This window comes from Pieris brassicae, chromosome 10 (genome assembly GCF_905147105.1).
Source record: "Pieris brassicae chromosome 10, ilPieBrab1.1, whole genome shotgun sequence".
NCBI lineage: Eukaryota > Metazoa > Arthropoda > Insecta > Lepidoptera > Pieridae > Pieris > Pieris brassicae.
The window spans coordinates 11,958,139-11,983,741 of NC_059674.1; the positions used below are offsets into that span (position 1 = coordinate 11,958,139).

General features: G+C 32.0%; 3 protein-coding genes across 6 annotated transcripts in view; 2 read left to right on the top strand and 1 right to left on the bottom strand.

The window, feature by feature from the left end:
- Positions 1–8,567, top strand: part of LOC123714860 (talin-B-like) — a 51,300-nt gene extending 42,733 nt beyond the window's left edge. For all 3 annotated transcript variants that reach the window (XM_045669472.1, XM_045669474.1, XM_045669473.1), the window contains 14 exons: positions 475–577; positions 998–1,107; positions 2,338–2,462; positions 2,794–2,936; positions 3,206–3,268; positions 3,439–3,550; positions 4,028–4,106; positions 4,864–4,999; positions 5,962–6,048; positions 6,167–6,287; positions 6,576–6,688; positions 7,134–7,224; positions 7,994–8,058; positions 8,460–8,567. In XM_045669472.1, the coding sequence (XP_045525428.1) occupies positions 475–577; positions 998–1,107; positions 2,338–2,462; positions 2,794–2,936; positions 3,206–3,268; positions 3,439–3,550; positions 4,028–4,106; positions 4,864–4,999; positions 5,962–6,048; positions 6,167–6,287; positions 6,576–6,688; positions 7,134–7,224; positions 7,994–8,058; positions 8,460–8,555 (1,444 nt within the window). In that variant the 3' untranslated portion in view covers positions 8,556–8,567. The remainder of the gene's footprint in view (positions 1–474; positions 578–997; positions 1,108–2,337; positions 2,463–2,793; positions 2,937–3,205; positions 3,269–3,438; positions 3,551–4,027; positions 4,107–4,863; positions 5,000–5,961; positions 6,049–6,166; positions 6,288–6,575; positions 6,689–7,133; positions 7,225–7,993; positions 8,059–8,459) is intronic.
- Positions 8,568–16,807: 8,240 nt separating this feature from the next.
- Positions 16,808–18,891, bottom strand: LOC123715775. The gene is made up of 2 exons (XM_045671063.1): positions 18,700–18,891; positions 16,808–18,335 (listed from the first exon to the last, which is right to left on the bottom strand). Exons 1-2 carry the CDS (start codon positions 18,851–18,853, stop codon positions 17,767–17,769), a joined length of 723 nt encoding a protein of 240 aa, XP_045527019.1. The 5' UTR covers positions 18,854–18,891; the 3' UTR covers positions 16,808–17,766.
- A 723-nt stretch (positions 18,892–19,614) lies between these two features.
- The window catches only part of LOC123715731 (vinculin), a 30,738-nt gene continuing 24,749 nt past the window's right edge, over positions 19,615–25,603 (top strand). For both annotated transcript variants that reach the window (XM_045670979.1, XM_045670980.1), the window contains exon 1: positions 19,615–19,858. In XM_045670979.1, the coding sequence (XP_045526935.1) occupies positions 19,802–19,858 (57 nt within the window). In that variant the 5' untranslated portion in view covers positions 19,615–19,801. The remainder of the gene's footprint in view (positions 19,859–25,603) is intronic.

A 25,603-nucleotide genomic window follows, 5' to 3' on the forward strand; every position in this document is an offset into this window, starting at 1 on the left:
TTTTAAATCATCTCATTTAAACCAGTCTCGAATCAACTTAATCAACATTGGTCCATTCGTTTAAGAGTTTAATTACAAACAGGCATAGAAAATTTAGATGAGAAAAGTTTAAACATATCATACAATGTCTAATTACCATAAAACACTTTCTTTATTCAAATTACGAGTCGTAATTGCGACAACTGTCAAGATGAGATTCTAAGTATATAATATTGGATTTTAGTGGAATCAACTTTAGTTTCAAGAGCTATCATTCCGAATGTTTCACATATTTGACAGCGCTCAAGACGCGCAATTCCTGTATATCAAAATTTAATACGTTTTTGATTAACCGGAGTCAAACTTAGGGCTGACTCTTACCCATAATACTTAAACATTTTTTTAGGAAAGAGTTCTTAAATACGTTTTATAATTTTTACAACGTAGAGTTTAATTAAACGTCTCATAAAAACATCTGTTAAAACTTTCTTCTAGAATTGACTTGATCAACAAATGGCTCCGAAACCCGGCGTGCAAACAAGATGTCAAGAACGAAGCAATACGCGCAGCTGACAATATTATTGATATGGGTGAAAAAGTATGTAACATTTCTTTTCCATAATCTTTCTTATATTCTATATGTTTTATAATCATATATATTTAAAGTCGTAATTTTGTTTAGGGTATTTGTATAATTCAGAGTAGTGTTGGCCTAGTGGCTTCAGCGTGCGACTCTTATCCCTGAGGTCGAAGATTCCATCCCGGCTTTGCACCAATGGACTTTCTGTCTAAGTGCGCATTTAAAATTCGCTTAAACGGAAACATCGTGAAAAGACCTGCTTTAAACCCAAAAAGTCTTCGGCGTCCGTCAGACACAGGAGGCTGATCACCTACTTGCCTATTATATTGACAAATGCTCATGAAACAGATACAGAAATCCAAGGCTACATTGACAACATAAATTTGTAAAAAATATTATTCCTAAGTTTTATTAAACACAGTTTTCATTATTTTACAGATATGTGAAGATCTAAAAGATCCAGAGAAAGAAGAAATGCTGCATGTTGTCGTAGAGTCAAAAGAACTTCTGAAAGAGTGTTCTGTGAAATATCAAAGTGCGAAAGCAAGGTTTGTATTAATGAATTTCCGTTTAAACTAAGTGACTACAAGAAAAAATCCACAAAATTTTGACGATAATAATTGTATGATTTATATTCTCATATATAAGTTGTATAACACATTTCAATGTCTCGCTGTCAATCAAATGGAATTGGTTGGAATCAAATCCTAGTCCTATATTTAGTTAAATCAATGAGCATAATAAGCAGTAAGAGATTGACGAATAGTTAAAAAGTTAGCGTAATTTATACAAACGTAACGTAAAGTTCGATTAAAAAGTTCACATATTTCTGTATTCATCATAGCAAATAAATATTATTTAAATAGGTCATTAGTAAAAACTAAAGAGTGTAACTTTTTTTTTTGTAAAATTAACTATAACTGACAAGTATTTGTCAGTAGTGGCTTTAGCGTACGACTCTCATCCCTGAGGTCGTAGGTTCGATCCCCGGCTGTGCACCATTGGCCTTTCTTTCAATGTGCACATTTAACATTCGCTCGAACGGTGAAGGAAAACATCGTGAGGAAACCGGCTTGCCTTTGATACAAAAAAGTCGACGGCGTGCGTCAGGCACAGAAGGCTGATCACCTACTCTGCCTATTAGATTGACAAATGATCATGAAACAGATACAGAAATCTGAGGCCCAGACCTAAAAAGGTTGTAGTGCCATTGTAAAAACAAAACATTGTAACTTATATAAGAAAATGTATGTTATATAATGTACTCTAATAAATAAATGTAAATATCGTAAACTCCATTTGGCAGAAAGAGACGAAAAGATAATTTAGTTAAAACGGTGCAACTAGACTGATTTAGTTGACTGATCCGTGCGCTTGTTTTTTCCATCTTCTTATATGGAACAGAAAGATGGACAATAGTCCGAGAAAAGCAAAGGATTGACGCTTTTGAAATGTGGTTATAGTGGCGAATGTTAAGTATACCGTGGATCACTAAACGCACGCAGCTCCATATAACTCGTTTATCAACTATATGACGACAACGCATCATTTCGTACTTTCGTTACACAATACGTAACATCGACGAGAACCAAGAAAAGCTCATCGTCCTCAAAATTATATACGCAGTGCCGAAATCGGTGAAAGATTATTCGCGTCAGATCTTACTATACCTTCGATACTCAGACAGGAGTTAGCGACCAAGAAATAGTTTTATGAACTATATGAAATGTTTTTTATCGTGTAATATTTTTTATCACATAATAATTTTTTTTTTTAAGCCTACTATTGGAACGACTGAGAGACCTTAAGGGGATGTTAGAACGGGGCGTAGTAACGAGAGTTGTAGAGGAATTCCTTGAAGAACAACCCTTAGAAGATATAGAGAATATACGTAAAGAAACAGGTATTACTATTGTTTTAATAAAGAAATATCGACTTTAATAAATATTTATTTTTTACGGCTTTGGTGTACACTAAAAAAAGTAAAATAACATTTCTCGTTTTGATGGCTACAATTAATTTTGAAATGTATTTTTAAAAAATAAAATGACTTTAGTATAATTTAATTAAAAATATCTTCGTAAAATTTCTATTTATACGCAATTTTTTTGGGTCATAAAGAATTGATTTTTTTGACACTTAGCTCACGTCTTTTTAGACGTATTTTCTTAGCCCTAATACTTTTATATCTAAACGCATTTAATCGCTATGAAGGAAATTTTAACTATTATCAGACATGAAACGGCGTGACCTCCTGTTAGACAAGAAGATAGCAGAACTTCTCGCACAACTTGGCCGAGTTTCACGAACCGCTCAATTTGTGTCGGACACCACCACTGCACCTATCAGATATGACATTATAAACACCAGCAAACAGGTATTCAGAAATAATAAGTAGAATTATTACAGTAAAAAAACGTTTTCAATCACTTTAATGTCTTGAATTGTCTTATCAAAGAAACATTACGCGATTATTTGTGTTAATTAATAATCTCTTTTTTGTAGCTTCATGAATCAAGAATCTTATTTTTATTTGATATTTAAGTGTTCTCATTTTATTTTTGACTAGTTGTGTAATAAAAGTTTGTACAAAATAAAATCAACAACAAATTCTGTTAAATTATTACAAACTATCTACGTTAATAGGTAGAACTTCTCGCCCCATCACTTGTCAAAGCTGCGCAAGATTCGGTTAAAAATCAAAATGACGTAAGTATTTCTAATTATTATTTGTTCTTAAATTTACTTTGCAATTAAGATTCAAACAAATGAATCATTTGTTCACTGCATCATTAGTTATATTCATTTAGAAGTTTGCATACGTCCACTTATATTTGGTTCTGCTATTGATGGATCTAAGATTATCTGTATTTCTATAGCAAGCGATAGAGAACTACAAAGACATGGTAATGAAATATGCTGAATCCCTTTCGCGGGTTCGGGAATTATGTGACCGCGCGGTGAATCCCATGGACTTTGCGCAAGCAGCGGGTAAGTTAAATATAAGTTAATATTAATTTATATTATTAATAATAAAAGATTAGAACTGTATGGCCAACGACTATAAAAACTGCGCGCTTCCTAACAAAATTATTCATGAATATTCTTTTTATGAACGTAAGAATGAGCCTTAAAGCGATGCAGATAAATAATGTTTGTGAAATGTGTGTAATACAATACGAAAATAAGTAAACCTTTTTTACAATAGTACAATAGAACAAACACATAATCTAAAAATATAGGATCTTTACTGTTACTCTCTAGATTTTTATTTCGGATTCAGCTAGTAAATTAAACTTATGATAGTATATTAAAGACCGTCGTATGCGAACCGCGTACGATTTGTGCGAAATACTAATTATTATAAGTCACAAAATATTCGTATTTATATTATTGAAAAATATCGTAACAGACTGTAATGAAATGTAATGTGTTTTTTTTTATTTATCCGTTCGTATGACATTTCAGTTGAAACAATGGCCCGCATCAAAGAAGCTTCCAAAAATGATCCGATTAAAGCAGAATTTGCATCATCTATTATTACTAGGTAAGTTACATTACCTTTTGGGTAGGTACCTATTGTGCATCCAGAAATAATTTATAAAAACTTTATACCGAAAGTCATTTAACGTGATTCTTTGAAAATCTGGTTATCGATTTCGTATAATTTTCGTACGGTGGTGATAATTGCATAACCATGTACCATAGCAAACGACTAATATACGTATATTTTACGATATTTTTTTAATGTATATATTTTGAATGGACATATAAAACTGGTGATTATCCAGGTGGATATGATCATTTTAATTCATAATAACTACTATAGATAACCTATAAGTGTCGTAGATGCTATGCGATAAATTTACGGTCTTGATAGGACTGACTTCAGGTAAACATTACACAGTCAAAATTTCTTTAATTATGAAGATTAAATAAACTTTATTTAACTAGATTATGTGTTATAATAAAACTTTCAATGTATTAAATACCTTTTTCCTATTGTTGGAGTCGTTTTTTTCTACAAACGTAGATTACGTACGAACGTAGATTAGGCGAAAGATAATTTTTACGCCAAAGAAGTATAACTTCTAACGCGTATAAATAAGTACACACATTATTACGTAAACTAATACTAATAATACTAATAATTCGAATTATTATGTGTCCGATTGAGATAAATTTAATATTTAATCCAATTATTCGATTTCCCCTTTCACTATAACCTATGTCACGCTATTTTAGTACCTCTGAAATATATTTTTGAGAATGAGAATGTTAATAATCTGTACGGTACTGCTTAGGCTAGGTAACCGCGTCGTGGAAGCAGGTATGTCAAGCGTCAACGTACAGAAGGACCCTGAGCTTCAGCAAACTCTGGCCAGCATCAAGAAGAGCATCAAAGACGCACATCACACCAAAACCGATCTTGCTGCTGAGGTGATATATCCTTTGTTTCTCCTTTAAGACTGTCCGTGTTATTAATTTCGCCTACTTCTTTAAAATAAATTTTCCTTCTAATCTCTCGCTCTACAATAAAGAAGACTCATGATGTTGTTAATATTATATTTAAAGCTATGATATAATTCTATAAATAACTAAAAATACAGTAATTCATCCATAAACTTAGAAATAGGCTATTGAAGTTGACTTATTTTACTAGAGACTTTTTGTCATCTGTGACGTCATTATTTGATCTTACAGCGATTTTAGTGCTCATTTGTTCGTACTCGGCGATTACGCACCGCGTACGCGTACGTGTCGTATATATCACGCAGTATCATGTGTCGTCATTTGATTAAAGCGTGTTGCGATATTGATCTTAACAACTTCAAGGTTTCGCGTTCTAGAAAAAAATACACCATTACTAAAACGGGTTAACACCCAATTTGACTTTGCTTTAAACGATAAAATTTCAATATTTGAGGTCGTAATAAGGCAAAAAGAATACATGACCTGAAAAAGTTTGCTTCTGTATTTTGGAGGTTGAGTGAAAGATAGTTTTTGAAATCTGTGGATTTTATAACTATCACAAAAACAAAGTTTATTCTAAAAAAGTTATATATTTTAGTTAGTTTATGCATAATAAAATGAACTTTAGAACAATTAATATTTTTGTGTCTCTACACTTTAGTAAGTACTAAACTTACTTAAGAGTACTGGAAACGGTAAACAGTGAAATTTGCATTCATATTCGTTCAAAGTCTTATATATATTTCTTCAAATGTTTGCATGCGATGCGCGATGCGTTTTTCGTAAAACAATGGAACACCTCATTATAGTTTGCAGGCTCTTGAGTCATTCTAAGTCATTATGTAAACTATTAAAAATTTGCTTCGACACTTGAAGTGTCGAGTGTCGTATATCTATACGAGGATAAATAAATCATACATTTCTTATAGATTATTCGTAAGACTGGGGAGGTGGAGTCTGCTCTCGGCGGAGAAACAATTTTCCAGAAGGAGCCAGAAGCCGATCAACCAATCTTTGTAAGACTCTATTAATGCATTAAATATTTATACGTTAAAACACGAATATCTTTATGAAAATTTGTCCCATACACTTTGAATCGTGTATGAGGCTATTTTTTTAATAATTTTTTTTTAGGCGGCAGCTCACGGTTTGCACGCGGCAGTACGCGATTGGTCAGCTCGAGATAACGAAGTGGTTGCTGTGGCCAAACGCGTCGCAGTGCTTATGGCCAGGCTGGCGCACCATATGTATAATGGTAAGATAACACTTGAACAAAAGTTGTAACTTACGTGGTTTAAGTGATTACAGATCGACAATAATCAGCTTGTGATTTGATATGAAAATATTTTTTTTTTTAATTTAAACGCGTAGCAAATAATAGTTAATTAATGGACTAATTGTTATTTGCGAAGAGATCGCCATGTTAATAAGCGGATACGACCTCTCGACACCGAGAAATCAGTTAACGGAAATGAAAACAATCAATATCAGTATTGTAATTAATTAACAATAACTACTGACCCCATATGTTTGTTTAATGTAGATCGCAAATCTGAGCTGATAGCGACGTCAAAGGAGATCGTGGCAAAATCCCACGAAGTGGCGGCTCTCGCCCGGAAACTAGCTATGGAATGTAGTGATTTGAGGATTAGAAACGTATGTATTTTAAATATATAGTATATCCCCAAGAATAGTTCAAAAAATGCCCTATATTTATCTTTATGAAAAATATATATACTAAATATCATGAAATAGGTACAATAATATAGAAACACACCCAAAATACGGTATAAATATTGAAATTAAATCTTGACACACAACTTGTGTTATCTCAAATCAATAAAACTAAAGAATAAAGTCAGCGAACGGAAATACGTTTTCGAGTCTTAGTTGGTAAGTTTAGGTACCGGATTATATATTACATATATATGAAAAACTACTTCACTATGTAGAAATTAAAAGAAAAACTTTCGTTCTCATCAATAAGCTTAAGGATGTTAAATTTTATTAAATAAATGTAATATCTATGTGAGTCTTATATATATTTATAAATATGACTATGATTTCTTTTGTTATTTCGATGTTCAATTATTTTTTCTAGAACTTACTACAAGTATGCCAAAGGATACCCCTAATCAGTGGACAATTGAAAATGTTGACTACCGTCAAAGGATCCACATTAGGAAAGCAAGGTATGTTTATTTAACTACGATTTCTTTTCAGAAGAATATACGTAAAAATGTCTTATTTATCTCGGTTACGTGTTCAGTCAAATTCTAAGGTGTTCTTACCTTAAGATTAATTAAATATTTACCAATAAACATTAACATATTTTAATTATTTACGTGCTAATAGTTTGTTTTTTTAATTATATTTTATTAGTCGAGTGTCGTAGTTAGTCGAGTGTCGTATATTTTATTTATCTCGGTTACGTGTTCAGTCAAATTCTAAGTTGTTCTTACCTTAAGATTAATTAAATATTTACCAATAAACATTAACATATTTTAATTATTTACGTGCTAATAGTTTGTTTTTTTAATTATATTTTATTAGTAAATGTAAAAAAAAATATATGAATTTAAATGTTATTTAGAATATTTTATTTTTTTCTTAATATTATTACAAATAGTCACAGAGTTTACTGCTAGTTCCTCTCGTCCGTCGACCTAGATTTGAGAACTGGCAGTTTATATACCCTGTGTAAGATTGTATTATTCTGTTAAATAAATAAATAAAAATCTATAAGTTTAAAAGTGTATTCAGATGAATAAAAGATAATGTTTATATTATCATACTTAATATTGATAATGCAGAAAAGATCTATTTACTTAGCAATTTTGATCTAACATGTTTTATATTTCATGAACTTCGATACTCAGCTTCTCTGTAAAATTTGTTCTTGACGTATCTCATGTTTGATTCATAATTTCTTCATAATATAATATCCCTAATTCATTCTAGGTTCAGAGGAGGATAAAGAAGCCATGAACATGCTCGTTGGCAATGCACAGAATCTTATGACCAGTGTAAGTTTCTATAGTATTTTAAATACATTTGATTCTGATAAACTTTACCATCAATACAAATTTTATTAAAAAAAAGATTAAGGCTTCGTACTAGTCTAATAACAGTTACAATAGATATATCAGTATAAATGCATGGCTTAATAAAAACAAATATAGAAATATAATGTATTTTCCATAAATAAGAGATTAAAGAACTATGGACTTTTATCTAATATCATAATTAAGTCTCCAGATTTCGATTTTAAAGAAACAATATTCGTACCTACATTTCTTAATAACTTAGATTCCAAAATATTATCGAATCGTATTGCGCGTACTATTAAAAAAACATATTAAGGCGCACACTCAAATATTAATTAAAAATATAGATATAGTAAGTAAAGTTGGAAATATATTTATAGATACAAGAGATAGTGAAGGTGGCTGAGAGCGCATCAGTGAAGATAATGTCCCAACGTGGACGGAGAATTCGATGGGTCAGACGAAACTACTACTGAAGCTCAATAAAATCGTCGTAAATAGTAATTACTTGTTTTGATTTGCGGATTATGATAATGATAGATTTAATAATATGTTGTATATTTTTGATAAAGAAATAAAATATATAAAGGTAGCAATTTTAGCTTCGAGAGAGATTTTTATTATATTCCAAATACATTATCGATTGTATTTTTTAAGTTAATTCAATAAAGGCCATTTTCGTATACAATATCCTTCACACAAATACATTTTTCTGAACTAGTATTTATTTCGCCATATGTTCGTTAATCTAGTCTTATTAAGAGTAAAGATCATTGTACTTTTAACCAATGCCTAATGGCCCTTTAAAGAAAAAGGTTGTCAGTAAAATAATAATTTTGTATTTTGTGTATAAGATTAATAACTATAAGCGTACGTAAGCGTAACTTTTTTATCTTATATCATAACATATCACAAATACTTTAAATCGTAAAATTGTAAAATATATTATATTTTATAAATATATTATTTTATTTATACACTAGTTAAGTTCGGCGGCGGTTGTTGTTGATATGTTCAGATATATGTTAATGGAAAAAAAATGGAAAGAAACAATGTGGTTTTTTGGAGTTTGGCGACCATATAGGCCCTTAACAACTAACTCTAAAGGTTTGAAAAATGAGCTTTAATGAAAATGCCACGTGCACATCGAGTAGTTATGATATGTTAATAACAATATATCAATATATCAGTAACTATTAGAGATAATATCTTATGTTAATTGGCACGTTTAATTTTTTTATAAACAATTACATCACAATTTAGATAACCTTAGTATCATTAATTAACAAACTTTCGATTCAACATAGTTTATGATAACAATTACGAAAACAAGATAAAAATGAGGTGATCATATCGCGCCATACGTTTAATCGACAACCTTCCGGTAGCCTATGTACTAGCGAAGATAATTAACTTGGTATTATCCAAATTGTCAGTGTGAAAGTTAAAATTAAGTAAAATAAAGTAAATTTTCTATGGGGCTTTTCATTAATCACGTAAGGTTCGTGTTTTTGCAAAAATCACGAAATAGCACAAAGGTGATGGGGAGGTATAGTAAGATATCACGTGTACTTATTTTTTCTTCAAACGCGTGATTTTTAAACCGAAAAGCGGATTGTAGTGTAACCTTGACTCGCCGTTGCCAGGCAACGAACAAAGTACAATATAAGTTTATCGTATTATTACACCATTCCTTTAATAATATTTGTATGCCAGTCAAATTCAACCTACAATATTTCCGACTAGACGTTTTTTATCAGGCTCCCTAATTTTCTAGAATAGGATTAGATTATACTTTATACCGGTACTTAAAGATAATATTATAAAAATTTTAAGATTCTTTGTAGGTAATAAAAAATACACATGATTTTTGGGGAAAGGGGGTTAATCATAAACTTCACCACGTATCACCATAGGGGAGGGAGGAGTTAAAAAATGATAAAAAGACATCACGTGATTAATAGACAGACAGACCCTATGTCGTACAAAATAAATGCTTTATTAAGTTTGTAACCTTTATCCGATTTTTTTTAAATATAATCATGCATGGCTGATTTGATTGTTTCAATTAAACATTTTAAATATATGAATAAAGCATTTATTCATTTCTCACTCAAAGTGGGAAAGAAGACTTTGAAGCCCACAATGTGGTGAGCCTGCCCGATAGTTTTGAGAAAATCCCACCACCTTGAACCTCTGATCCTACCCGTAGGGCTCCGTCTGTTACCTTAGGTCTCTCGGTGCAGATATCCCGTAGTTTTTTATATATTGACTACTTATATGTTAGGGTACAACTGTAGGGCGTAAGGTCGTTGTAAGTTCTTAGATAACGCCCTTACGTAAAGCAGATTGCTAATAAACATTCCAAATAATTCACTACATATTTGGTGTGGTGTATGTATATTAGAAAATAAATTAGGGCCATTCATGGCTATGTCTAATACCTTTTTAGAATGCCTATTAAATGCGCCAAAATTTGTAATACAGGGTAACTTTTCGGTAGAGTATTTTTTACGAGTGTGGTCGGAAGTATTATAAGGTCGATTATGATTTGAGAAATTTTCATTTAGTAAAACTTAATCTTCAATGCACCCAGTAAACAACCAATAGCATGTCTAACGCAAGGACTCATCAGTACCAAACTAGAGGAAGTTATGAAAAAGTACAGATGTAATTTTTTTCGAATTTTAATAAGTAAAAAAAAATTCTTTTAAAAACGCAAAATAAATGATAATTCTACAGGGGTCGAGTTGAAGGACCTCTCGTAGTTTTTTTTTTGCAGCTGATGACCCCATCTAACCCCAAGTTGCGTTTGATCCACGACTTTTTGGCCAACCTTTATATATGGATGCAAGCGGTACAGCATTACAGTAAGTTATGTAAGGTTTAAAAGGCTTGGATGTTTTGGAGCACGAAATACAAAGACAAATGAGTCAACAGCCAGGATTTAGACTCAAGATTTTAAGTTTAGACGCTTATACTGTAGGCATATATTTACGTATATGATCTCTGCACCTAGCAATCCGCCGCAAAATGTCCTTTTTGGTAAACGATCGCACTCGCAGTTACACTAAGGCCCATAAAGCGTATGTATGGTGTACACGTATCGCGGTCGGACCCGCTTTGGTAACAGCATCTGTACTCTGAAACTTCCAATAGAGATAACGATCAACAATCTAACATCAATGTTCAGCTTTTTATCCAATTTCACGATAGTTGTATTTATAGATAGATGTATTTTCAATTGTGCGATACAAAATTCTTTAAGGCAAAAATTCAGAAACAAGACTTAGCGCGAATGACTATCATTTGTCAAAATTCAATATGTTTTTAATACAACTCAGTCACGTTTCTGAAAATATCCCTGTTAGTACCGGTACAGTTCGACTCGCACTATGGTTCTTGTACTGCTATTAACTCCTCGTGTGTAATGACACGATGCGCTGATAAGCAATCAACTACCGATACAGACGAGGAAAATTAATGCTAATTACTTTTAATGATCATAGCTTTCTGACCCCGTCTAATAAATTTTATTTACGACACAATTAATCTGGTGAAATTATTAATATATAATCCTTTATTTCCCTTAAACTCGTAATAATTATTTATTGAACATACAAAATGAATAGGAATTTGGTATCGATAAACAGCGGGTAGATAAAGAATATGTTATCGTCTCTAAAGTATAACTATACTTTTAATTAGAAACTTTGAACTTTGATACATTACTTAACGAAAACATTAAACGAATAAAATTATTTCACATTACATATTTGTTTAATCTGGGTAATAATATCGATTTATATTTTTTTAAATAGGGCAGTATATTTTTAGGTGTTATTCGTCTTTTCGAAATTAGCTATTAGTATTTGCTAATATAATATAATACGTACAACATTTGAATAAGAACATTACATCCTATTTAATATCGAAATATTAACTGATGAAGATAAATTATATGAATGAATGATAATATTTTATAATATATGGAATTTTCTTTGCGTAAAATGTTATAAATTTGTATCTTCAAGTAATAAACATAACGAATCATTTAAAATATTGCATTAACAAATTTTATACAATAGTTCGTGTAATAGAGAGTTTGAGGTTAGGTCTTGTTGAGTGATGAAACTTTTGTAACTATTATTGCAAGCAAGGAGTCCTTATATAAATTCAGACGTAGCGGTCTTAACGCATTCCTTAGGATGGAAGACCATAAAGTTTTGCGGAGGTCTCATACAAACCACCCCTAATTTACTACAGAAAGTACTATTTTAGAAAAGATAGGTGCTCCCAGACCACGCGTATTAAGCGAAAGTTTCGACCGTGGCTTCATTAATGCTAATAAAAAATTAATTACAAAACACATAATATCAAAAATACTTTTATTTACTGACAATAAAGTTAATAGTCTAATCGCAAGTTATATACAATGAACTTAGATGATAAAGTGACGTCGAAATTCAGCAACAATCCATAATATAAAAATTGAAGATTATCAGTAAAATCATTGATGCAGGCCCATGCCATCCATAATCTCTCGCAATTGCAAGTCATCCTTGCGTGATACAAAACCTTAATTAGTTCACAGCTTTTCCGTTCTGTTTCTGACAGCTGTAAATCTTAAGGGTGAATGGCTCTTCAAATTTTATGGCTGATTCGTAGACCAAGTGAACACAATAGGCAATGAGAATTCCTGCGGGCTTAGCGTGGAACAAAGCATAGCCCAAGAACGTTAGAGTGGACCCTCGGTACATGGGGTTATTGCAGATATTGAAGGGAAATTCTGTCACTCTCTCTTTCATCAGAATACCAAAATAATCACCACAATACGTCCCAACGATGCCCAGCTGATACGTCGATGTCACAACCAGGACTTGACCCACGATTATAAGCACCATCGCAATTGCTTTCGTCAAATAATTCTGCAGGAATTCCGACGTGGCTTGGTTATTCATAGCTTCTATAAAATAATGACTTCTAATAAGACAAAGACTGAAGATTGTAGTTCCCAGTATGTAACATCCATTCCGCGGATTTTTCGTTATTTTCGTTAAGAAATGTGTATAGTATTCCAGCCGAGACACGACATTCCAATAGACAGGATTGAATAACACAAAAAATAAAGACATCTTCAGTGTCGAATCACAGAAAGCAATTGAGGACAACATACCCATTGCTGCTTGGTAGATTTTAGAGCACATTTCACAATTGAATAAAAGTAGCCCCATACAAACAGTAAGGTATATGTATGTACTTAATATATTTAAAGTTTGCATATTGCTGAACTTTATTGCAACTGTATTCTTTAATTTCCTTAAAGTATTATAAAATATATACAGTTGTATAGTTACAGCAGACTCGTAAACAGACTAACTAATAACAAAGTTTGCGACATGTTTTATAGAGATCAGACAATAACGCGATTAGCGTCATAAAATATGCCCGCCAGTCAAATCAAGCGTGTTACAGATTTTGATTAATTAATTAATGGTTTGTAAAAAAATATTATTTGTATTTCTTACTTGAACTACAAACCTTCAGTACCCATTTTCGTAAGGAATTAGGTTTATTAAAGACCAATATATATAGCATACAGTCATAATACCTTTTACTGTAAAGGATCACGAATTCAAAGGGAATAATAATAAAAAAGATGAAGTTAATAATGATAAACAAAAGGTTTTAGGTGTAATATTTATTCTGAATATCTATTTCATACACATTTAACTAATGATAAGTCGGGCCTAATATTTTTTTTATAATTTTTACGCCATTTTTTTTTTAAGGATTCATCTGAATATGAACTTAATTATTAATTATAATAGAAATGTATTATGTTCTTCACCCATCGTACGGTGAAGATATCATGAGGATAGGCGACCAAAAATTCTACGACTAAACTATTTTAATTTAAACTACTACATAAAGTAAAAGTAATAGAATATACTACTATGTCTCATATAGTAAAAAAAATATTTTTTTTTATATTTAGGATATTGAGATTAGTGTTTTGAGTTTAGGAAGTGTCATTATGAAGAAATTATTAAATAATCGATAAAGAAATAAGATGACAATATCGAGTTTATAATGTAGAAGTTATAACATAAGTTACAGAAGTTAAAAATATTCCTTAAAACATCATATTTTTTTTTCTCTCTTGCGACTAACTTTATGAATTACACAATTAAACCTTCTTCAGCAATATGTTTTATAGTTGAAAACTACAAAAAATAAGAATGCTATATCACAAGTATTTATGATAATGAAATTTCCTTATTATTTTCTCTACTTTTTAAAACCTTCTGTCGATCCAAATTGGTAGAGGCCTGATGCCCTGTAACACAGGTACTCTTACATCAGCAGGCATCAGTCTCACGGATACAAGCATTTCCCTCAATAGAAGAAAGACAACTATTTATTTATAATAATAAATAACTGTAACTCGTTTATATGTGAAGCTTTCGTGAAAAACATAAATAAGGATTATTATTATTATTTTCATGAATTATATTATTCTTGTCTGATTTTTTTCGTGTCTTTGATTAAACATATGTATTTTTCAAATTAATAATATGTAAATAATAATAAAAATTTACATTCTAATAACAGTGTTTATTAGTTAGAAGGAATTAATACAGAAGGATCAATACAGAAAAACATATCTTCAGGCAATGTTCAATTGGGTATAAACATATATCTAGTCATATATTTCATTGGGGTTCTTTGCCAACATGTATGTCAATTCAGTGAGTTTGTCAGGTTCAAGCTGTAAAAAAATATAATTATTTATATTATAGAAATTAGTAAACGTATAAGCTAAATTTAAACAATTTAAAGGAATTTATTATACTATTGGCATATTGAATGACGTTCAGTTTCGCGGTCATTTGGAGGGAAATAAATTAACTAGCTCCAAAAAGCTAGGTATGCCCAGCAAGGCAAGGCGGAACTTCACTCTGGGTTACCGCTTGCAACTAAATAAAGAGCAAGATCGGTCCCACAGCGGCTTGATCCTCTGGCGTTGCGTAGAGATGAGGGGTCACTCTGCATCTTCTACCGCATTAACCATGGAGAATGTTCAGATTAATACCGGCAGCTGAGTTTCATCGTCGGACGTCGAGGCTGAATATGAAATTCCACCTGTATCACCTCGACGTCCGCCGTTTCACAACTCACGTTTTCCAAGGCAGTTTTTGCCGCGCACCACTATGTGGAACCAGCTACGTACTTAAGTATTTATGCACCAATTTGACTTAGGGCCCTTCAAGAAAAGAGCGTACCAATTCCTAAAGGGCCGACGACGCACTCGCGAGGCCTTTGCCATTGAGAGTGTCCATGGGTGGCGATATCACTTAACATTAGGTGAGCCTCCTGACCATTTGTTTGCCCACACTACTGTTAAGTCATCTCGCCTAAGCCCCCACACATATTATTTACAAGTATTTTGCGTCAACGTCGTCAAGGAATGTGAAGATGTATTATCACGTCACATACGTATAAAAATAAGGCTTTTTAATGGATATTTTTAATAAATGTATGTTTATTTACAAATTATTATCCCCATACCACTTTTTAAAGTGAGATTTTATAAAACAATACTTTCAGTACTTTATTTAAACTATTATCAAATAGCACATTATTAACACATTATATGATGGCATCGCAGACCACACTGAGAAGTATACAGTGTATATCATGTTTACTATCTGCTTCCTACTTAGTCAATAGTTGACAGTTCACATGTTATATTTTTTGACGTTTACGTTTTATAAATAGACCTCATTGTGAATGTGACAGTGTTAATAATGCAAATTGTAAACAATTAGTATATAAATTAAATAAACTTAGCTAAAAGAAAATATAAAAAACACACTACCTAAGAGCTATTAAAAGGAAATTAAAGATTATAAATCCGTCAATAATTCTTATTATATGTACTTAATATTACGTATAATAGAATTATACTAATAGAATTCTGGTAACATATCAAAATATGAACTAAACAGAAGACGGCAGAACTGCATCGACATCCGTCATGCAGTTGACACGGCTGTGGTGTAGGCACATATGTGATCATCAAACATCCTTGGTCCCACAGTTGCAAACCCGAACCATCTCCTTACTGCTGTATTCTCAATCAAAATCCACTACAAAATTGTGGCCTTGCTCCACATATGCACATAAACATATTATATGCCTCTTTTAAACCAATCTTAGGTTAATTACTCAGACTGAATGAGTACACTCTTACTAGTCATTCTATGACACTGATTGAAATTAACATTGCTTATTTTGGAATATTGGAGCAACACAGCTATCTATATATATATTTGCCATGGCCCCAGGCCTCTCACGCTTTGCATCATTTACCATTCCAACAACAAACACTTATACCTGCTGTGCATTTCTTACCCATCCTTCACTCAGAGAATGTGAAATCAATCATGAAGGTAGTTAAGTTAGCTTAACTCAAATTACGTAAAGATATAACTAGAGAAAAAGTAGCAATTTATTTATTAACACAAATACAAAGTTACACCGAAACATGTTTACATTACCTGCATGAATCTTACATAATTTGTAGGATGAAAGGACTCACTTTCAGTTACTATTTTAAATCAGGAAAGCCTCCTGGTTGTTTGCCTTCTGTTCTATAAAAATGTAATAAAATAACAATCCAATAATTTATTCAACTTATCCCTATTATTTAAATAAACGGGATTTGATATCCTATTTTATCTAAATCATTTTGTATGATCATTTATAGCAAGGCCTTAAGTCTTAATGAGAAAATTACCACTATATAATATTACTGTAACCACCTCCTTTGGTTTTTTAAAGTCCATTTAAAACTACTATACAATTCATGTACACAAAAATTTGCTGATGTTTTTTTGCTTGTCTTATATCAGAACTATGTTATGTGAATTAGTATGATGATGTAGGTATGTTCAATAGATTTACGTTGTCTTATAATAAAAGTCGCCAAATGTATAATAATATATTATATATAATACTTATTTATTCTAAAATACGTCATACTATTCTAAATATACCTAACAAATAAACCAACGGAGAAGTCGTTAAGATGTTAATTGATACGATTACACTTTAACCCCTACCATGTAAATTATAAATATAACATTTCGAATGTACTCATGTGTACGACTGCTTAGTACGTGTGTATTCACGGTGCAATATATTTTCCCCTACTCAAAAACATAAATCAGTCTTATTGCACTGTTTTAACTAAAGTAGTCATGTCTTTTTCATCACAGCGTAAACACACCAACCAACGAGTACTTTAGTTAAATGAGTGCAAGACAAGTGCAATCAGTGTAGATTTTTTTTAATGCATATGAATTTAATATTTAAATATTAAAAACATTAAAATAATAATTAGTCGTTTCTAGACATTAGTTTAGTCGATTAATTTAATCTATGACTTTTTTAACGTTTCTTTCTTGCCTTATTATATAATACATTGCCTATTTCTATTTTTCTTACGTGTGTGGTAAATATTGATTAAATGTAATTAATGTAAATGTTAAGTTTATCACTTACACTAACAAAGGTATATGCGAGTAAACGGTTTGAAATTTCATTATTGGTGGCATGCACGTAATCTTCTGCATATCGGGTATTTCGCCTTGATGTGTTTATATGTAACTTATGTTATTACTATTGCATAAAATTGATATCATTATCTGAAGAAGATATCCTTTTAATATCATGAGATGTGCCTGACCGTTCCTTTTGAACAATTTGTTGAAGTTCGTGTTCTTGTACTATAGAAAATATTTTACTTTTAGCAACATTTAAATGATAAGGGGAAAATGTCTTTAGCGTTGTACCGATGCTAAGCAGAAATGCATCAACGGGATCAGATGCGTCAAGTTCAGTTGGCATTGATGTATCCGTAAGAATAGTTGGAGCCTCATCCTCCTGGTCATCGCTATCTTGGCATGGCACTTCTCTTCTTCTTTTCTTTCTTACTTTCCTCTCTACTTTTGGCTGAATAGGTTCATCACAACCGTCATTACTTTCTTCTTCATTATTCAAAGGGTCACTGCCTTGGTCTGACTCGTATTTATAAAAAGATGTAATATCTTTAAAGAAGGGTTTCAAAAATGATATCTCGTTTTCATATTTATATTGTTTTTTTCGAAGACCAGTATTAGTTGCTAGCTGCCGCAAGATTCTCCGATACACGTCTCTAATGTTTATCCATCGAATTTTGCAATCAGCAGCTGGAAAATAATACTGAAAGGTTACGAACGTTAATTACGCTCATTCAAATAAGAATTTGATTTTTTTTAACCGAAATTAAATTAGCACATAACACGCTGTTTTGTAATAAACAAGCCTATGTTTTTCCTGAATTATTAAAAAAATAAAAATGACCTTGTTGACTAAAATAAATTGATTTAAATAAATTCAATCTAAGAATGAATAAATACGAATTATAGAATACCCAACCCACATATTATAAAAAAAAAATTAATTAGAAAATACGAGTTGAAAAGAAAATCACCGATTACAGACAAAAAAATACCGTGGTAGGGGCCAATATAATTTCGAGAAAGAAATATCGTGTATTATAAAAACATTTACCGGGCCGCTTCAATTCATCCCCAATTTTTTGCCATGCAACTTCCCTCGCATTGCAATCCATATATCTGGCATGATTCGTATTATACAGAACCGGGTTTTCTTTCACGAGAAGTAATAATTTCTTATCAAACTTCTCGGTTGCGGTCGGCAACATGGCGGATTGTGTCGCACTGTCGTTGTCGTTCTCGTTGGCGTCGGTGGTCGGACTCGTTTCTTGGCATCGTAGTCGTACATCGCATTCGGAAGTTAGATAGAATACAAAATGGTGTTGCCATTAGTGGCAGAGGGTTAAAGTATTTTGTGGGCTATGCGCTATCTGCTTGATCAAAAACTATATAAAATGTGATTAGTAGGTTTTGTTCTATTTTTCTTAAATAAAATAAAAACAATTTTACTATTACAAAATCTTTGTTTATTGTGTAGCGACACCTACAACCAGTCCCTAAAAATTAATATGATGAACTTGAAATGCGATAACAAAGTTATTTCGACTGCTCAATCTATATAAAATTTTTCAACCTTAGCCAACGCAGGCCTTGAGCTGACCAGTCAGTCAGACTGCTCAGAATCCTTCTTTTAGGTCAAAGGAAGGGCACGCCGTCCTTCCACAATTTATACATAAACAATATTCATAAAACTTTCCTAGAGGGCAGTAATAGCAAAATTGATTTAAGAATTAACTCTCCTGTGAGAATAATACACATTATTTTAATAAATTTAATTAAATCTGCTCAAATAATTTCGGGACCGCAGAATAAAATTACTAGTTTTATGTTTTGACATGATTTTTTTTAATAAAATTTAATTTTCATCTTTTGTCACTTCATGCTATGACAAGTTATTACTCAAATGTTCTGACAGCTGACACTGACGAAAATAGAAATTGGAATTACTAAGTCACAATTAACAATTCGTGCTCGCGTGTGGCGCGTGTGACGTTTGTTAAGTTAGTGCAACTGTTTTATTTTTATTGGGTGGACTTTGAAGGGGATTTTTGTTTTTATTTCACCCTTAATTTTTGTGTTAGTGATTCATTGTGTTGTGTTCTTGTTTGCTTCGCGTTTGTCTTTGTGTTTCCCTAATGTATTGAGTATCATACAAGATGCCCGTATTTCACACGAAGATAATCGAAAGTATTTTAGAGCCGGTTGCTCAACAGGTGAGTCAGTGAATATTATTTATAGCTCGTGGTTACAAAGATCTGTAACTGTTTCGTTTTGTTTACTAATTTTTTATTACCTCACAACTCTAAATTGATATCTCAACAATCTTAAAACTTATTATTGACCAGAAAGTTTGACTCTATTTTAAAATGCAATTCGATGATGAGGACAAGACAGCTGGATCAATTTATTCGACCATCCGAAGTTTTGAAATCCTATTAGAGAATTTATATATTAAAATATACTAATAGCTAGTGCAGTGTATACCATAACTTTATTTGTGTATGAATCCTTCACACACAAAGCAAACTTGGGTTATTCTAAAGCCTGATGCCTCTAACATGTATTAGTAGAATAAGAGTAAAATTAAAATAAAACTAACATACATACAACAAAAATATAGGCACCCCCACCCCCACCCATATCATAAAGTGTTTAAAGTATACAACTATTAAACAGTACATGTTTAAAGTATTCCTACAATCCATATTTACATATCTTTGTATTATGTCATCACTATAATAAGAACATGGAGAAATTGCTAAATTTGGAGGTTGAGATATTGAAAAATAATTGTAGGTGTTAAAAGTTGTTTTAAACTGTATGTGTTAGTAAATGATTAGTAGGTTTTATATTGTACTGATTTGATATGTTGGATTTTCTTAATTTTTAGTTTTCAATGCACTTATGTGTTACATTTAAGATGTTATGTATTTGGTATAGTTCATGTTAAACTCCCATACCCTAGACTTATTTTGTAAATAATTATAACCTAGGAAAATATGGTTATTTTCTAAAATATACATTTATATAAAATATAGTAGAACACAGTTATCTTAATCTACCATCAGCTGTTTTTACTTATCAGTACTTTCAGACAGGAAACATCGCTTAGCTGATAGAATGAAGTCATCTTGAGTTGTGCTTAATGAGCCATAAGACTATTCAATGAGTATTCAATCAGACACATTACATTTCAACTAGTTGTTTAAATAAATATTATGTGGTTTCTAGGTTGTACAGAACTGTTGATAATTTGATATGCTAATTTTCAATATGCTGATACTTTTTAAGTTAACTAAGTTGTATAACTTTGTTAATTAATAGTTTTATAATTTAATATTAATTCATAACTATTAGAAAACACAACTCTCATAAGCTTTCTTTAATGAATAGCATCCTTTAAAAAATCTTTTTGTCAGTTTAATTTTTTATAATTGTACAATAGTTATCATAAAAATGACACATTTAATAATGAATGAGAATTATTTTCTCTTATAAGTGTAGATAATTCATTTTAAATTTCAACATTAAAATTAATAATATCGTTAAATACAAATTAAAAATAGTTTAAACATAATGTAATGTCATGAGCATTAAAATGAGGGCTCAAAGAAAAAATTGGGAACAAAGGCTGTGATTATACCGCACCACATATTTAGGTCATACTGCAATATAAACGGCGCATTATGACGTCTAATGATATATTAATTTTTATTTCATCCAAACTCATTACTCAGGAGTTGCATTTAAAGCTACGCAAAACATGATGATGTTCAAAAGAAAAATGGTAAGTGCTTCACACTACCGCCCAATAGATACAGACGCATATTTGTGTTTACTACTATTATTTACAGAATTGTTGCATTATCTATATAATATTTTTAACCACATTAGATAAAAAAATCATTTGACGCTTAGTAACAGGAGTGTTATTCTAATTAGTGTAATTAGACAGTGTTGACATCCGTTGGTTATGAAACTTGCTATTTGTGTGCCCTTTGAGTGGTTGTTTTGAAGGTTACACTCGTAATTATCGGATTATTATCACTACCGTTAAGCTTGATAATAATTTTAGCTTTAAGTCAGGTAAATATGCGTCTAGATGGTATACCATACGTATACGTATTATAATACGCGGTGATGTTTGTCGTATTAATTTTCATGAAGTCACTATCGATTGAAGTTAATTAATTGCGTTCACGATATCAGGGCCTAATATAGTATGTTGAAAATTAATGAAGGATATTACGTTATTAATACTATTAATAATTGACCGATCTATATTTTTATAACTAATTTTTATTTATTGGTTTTTGATTTAGCACTCAGTTGCCATCTAGTTCTGCAATACACATGATTGCGCAGTCTGCACATACAACATGCACAGTAGATTTAAATTGCTTAAAGGTAGATTATCGAGCAGTGTTGGCCTAGTGCTTCAGCCTGCGACTCTCAGCCCTGAGGTTGTAGGTTCGATCCCCGGCTGTGCACCAATGGACTTTCTTTCTATGTGCGCATTTAACATTCGCTCGAACTGTGAAGGAAAACAACGTGAGGGAACCGGCTTGCCTTAGACACAAAAAACCGACGGCCGGCGTGCGTCAGGCACAGAAGGCTGATCACCTACTTGCCTATTCGATTAACAAATGATCATGAAACAGCTACAGAAATCTGAGGCCTAGACCGAAAAAGGTTGTAGCGCCATTGATTTCAAGGTAGATTATATGAAAGTCGAAATCATTTCATTTTTAACTATGATTCAACCGTCAGTTTGGCTTGTTGTTTCCGTGACTTCTACTATTATTAGAAATATTTTACGCCATTGAGGTGATGCTTTAGATATTGTTGAAACGTTTTAAAGTCTACTCTCTAAGTAAATTATAGCCATTAGTTAAGTTAATTTTAGGGCGACAAACTGTACATTACAGTTACAGTTGAAATTATCCTTTTTAATTCGTGCTATAATTCAATCTTCTTCTTCTCGGCACATTTTTAAAAGCTAGCAAAGTATGAGCATCGTTTATCGTGAAAAAACAGTGGCTTGTTGAAGCTTTATGGAAGTGGGCTTGTGAGATAAAGGCTTAAGTAGAATAACGGCGGGATTCTGGGTCAAGGTCACACGCTGCGACAGCGTCCATGTGGATTATATATGTTAAACTTTATTATAGCTAATACACCTGTAGATATTTAGGTATACGTATATTTCTAAATCCGATGGTTACTATGAACTTCAGTTAAATCGGAGATTGTAGTTTAGTGAACACTCCTTAACATGCCATATATATTAGACTAAATTCATAATTCAAAATCATTTGTTAGGTAACACAATGTGCACTCATCAACGTCAAAAACAGAAATGTATATAAAATGCTTCTAATTTTACATTTACTGCCAGTTCACAAATTAAGGACGTAGAACGGAAGAGAAGAACTGGCAATAAACTCTCCGCCGTTTGTAAGGCTGAAACAATTACACCATGTTCCACATGACATATTAAGTAATTAATATTAATAAAAACAAACATTTGTCCTCTATCTTAGTAAATGTTTTGTAAGCTAAACTTATGAGATACAAGGTATGATGAAATAATTCATTGATGATTTAAAAGTTGCGTAGGAAGTGTCAACTCCGCCATATGGCATATCGCGGTTGGCAAACAAGTTTATGTTCCACGTCTTTTGGTTGCGAAGGATGCACGAATTAGCAGATCTTGATGGTCAGGACAGTGTGAGAGTCAATTGAGCTTCATAATGCACTTGTTCCTTTTCTATAAACAATTGCAGATAAGAGTATAAAATAAATGTAAAACGAATAACTATGTTTTTTTGCTTTCTTCTAGATCTAAATATAATGTATATCTGTGAACAGAAACAAATAACAGAGCTCATATTTCAAATAAATAATTCGTTAGTTTTCCCGCTTTTCTTATTTCAATCTCTTGCGTGTAATAAAGTTAGTTGACGCCTGAACGTCAGTTTGGTGCGTGGGCGTCAGTTATAAACGATCTATTCTCATCCAGTTGCATCATTGTAAGGTTACTGTAATTTATTGTGTATAAGAAGTAACGCGCTCCAAGGCATCTTGGGACAAAATTTTTCTTCTGCAAAACCGTGGCCTATATTCCTAAATGTTAAAACTAAAAAAAACAATAATTCCTGAAGATATCCTTTATAGGATGACAAGTTTGCGTTGACAATGTACTTAAGCGATGTCTAACCAATAAAAACTTATTCAAACCATAACTGTTTTAAAACTCTTTATTTAGGTGTTCTTCGGTAAAAGATTTCGTAGCTTTAATTTTCTTAAGGGCCATTAAAACAGCGTCATAAAGTCAACAAAAACATCGTTAGATGTGAGGCGGGGCTAGCATAAAGGGCGCGACGCACCCTACTGTCTACCCTCAAGGATGCCTGCGGATGTCTGACTCACCTTTACTTCGCAAAATGTCTGGGGATGCGCCAAAAGTTCAATAAGTCATTTGATACGCGCTATTAGGTGGCAGTCTCAATATATAAAAGCTATCGAAGTTACAAAATACTATCTATTATTATGATCTAGGAGATTTAATCTAATTAATTAGAAGACAATCTACTTTGTACCTGTAAACCTGATCTTGTAAAGGAAGTGTAGTTAGATATATAACTATATATACAAACATTTTTTAAATACCCCAAAAGTCGCTAAATAATTTTAAGCGGTATCGTAATTTAAAAGCGTCATGTTTCATTACCGAATGTTTAGAAAAGGCGGCTTCATGATATAAATACAAACAAGTATACAAGATATATATCAGAAAGCGAAAGTAATGTTACACTGGAGTTTGTACTTACATTGTACAGTATAATGAGGCAGGTCGTGCTTCAAGCATCCTTAGACGTCATGCAATGCAAACTAGATACTATAATAGGTACTTGTCACTGCGTAAATATATAGAAGGATTTCATGTATAACTAGTCTGGCCATAAATACTGTTACATATAAACTTTTCCGTTTTTTTTCAACTATGTCTTTTTAATTATTTTGAATTTGGAACTCGTATTTTAAAAACTTCTTTGGATTTTGCGCCATTTCACATATTTTTTCGAGTTCATTATCAAATTACAATATAGAATGGGGTGTTCAAAAAAATAGGATTGCATTGATCGGCTTGCACAAAGTAGGTTTGGAGCCGTTGTCATATTCCAGACAGGTCAAAAGCTCTTGGTCTCAGCCGTTCGTATTTCGTTTTAACAGATACAACAACACTTTGTGTGTCGAAGACTAGAAAAGATCGGGGCGGCGTGCTGTTTGAACTACAAACGCTGTTAAAGGAAGCAAAAAAGTCTTATCGTGGGAAATGAACATTCCCGCTTAGACTCTGTCGAGTATTATAAAACAAGACCTGAAGCTCGGTGCTTATCGTCGATATACAGGACATGCCCTAAATCAATCTTTACAACTAAAGAGGTAGATTGATCAAAACGCCTTCTATCGTGATACTCAGGAGAAAACCACAGAAATATCCGCTTCACCGATGAAAAAAATTTCACGATTGAAGTACACTACAATAAGCAAAATGATAAAGAGTACGCTCACAGTTCTAAAGTAGTTTGTCAAGTGGTCGGAAAGGTACAACATGATCCTGCGTCAGTGATGGTTTGGTTGGGCGTGTCTTATCAAGGAGTCACAAGACTACATTTTTGTGAAAACTGAAGCCAAAGTGTATCAAGATACAGTCTTGGATCATGTTGTGAAAGCTCTAAGCAATATACTTTTTCAATTAAGATAGATTGCATGCTATGCATTTTCATTTGTAAAAGAACTTATGCTGGACTAAGTATAAAATTAGTTAAGCTTATTTGTTAGTAGTATTGGTAATCTCTTAGTAGAAATACTAGGCTAGACTTAAAAATGTTAAAGCAAACCAAAGAGATCGGACCTCATATTACAGCTATGAAACACACATTTCTGAAGACTTC

What these genes read in the sequence shown, in the direction of transcription:
- LOC123715775 (XM_045671063.1), bottom strand. Translation starts at nt 18,853, where the DNA reads ATGTTGCCGACCGCAACCGAGAAGTTTGATAAGAAATTATTACTTCTC. An exon ending in GGATGAATTGAAGCGGCCCG is followed by an intron (nt 18,336 to 18,699) that starts GTAAATGTTTTT and finishes ATTATTTTCCAG; the next exon opens with CTGCTGATTGCAAAATTCGA.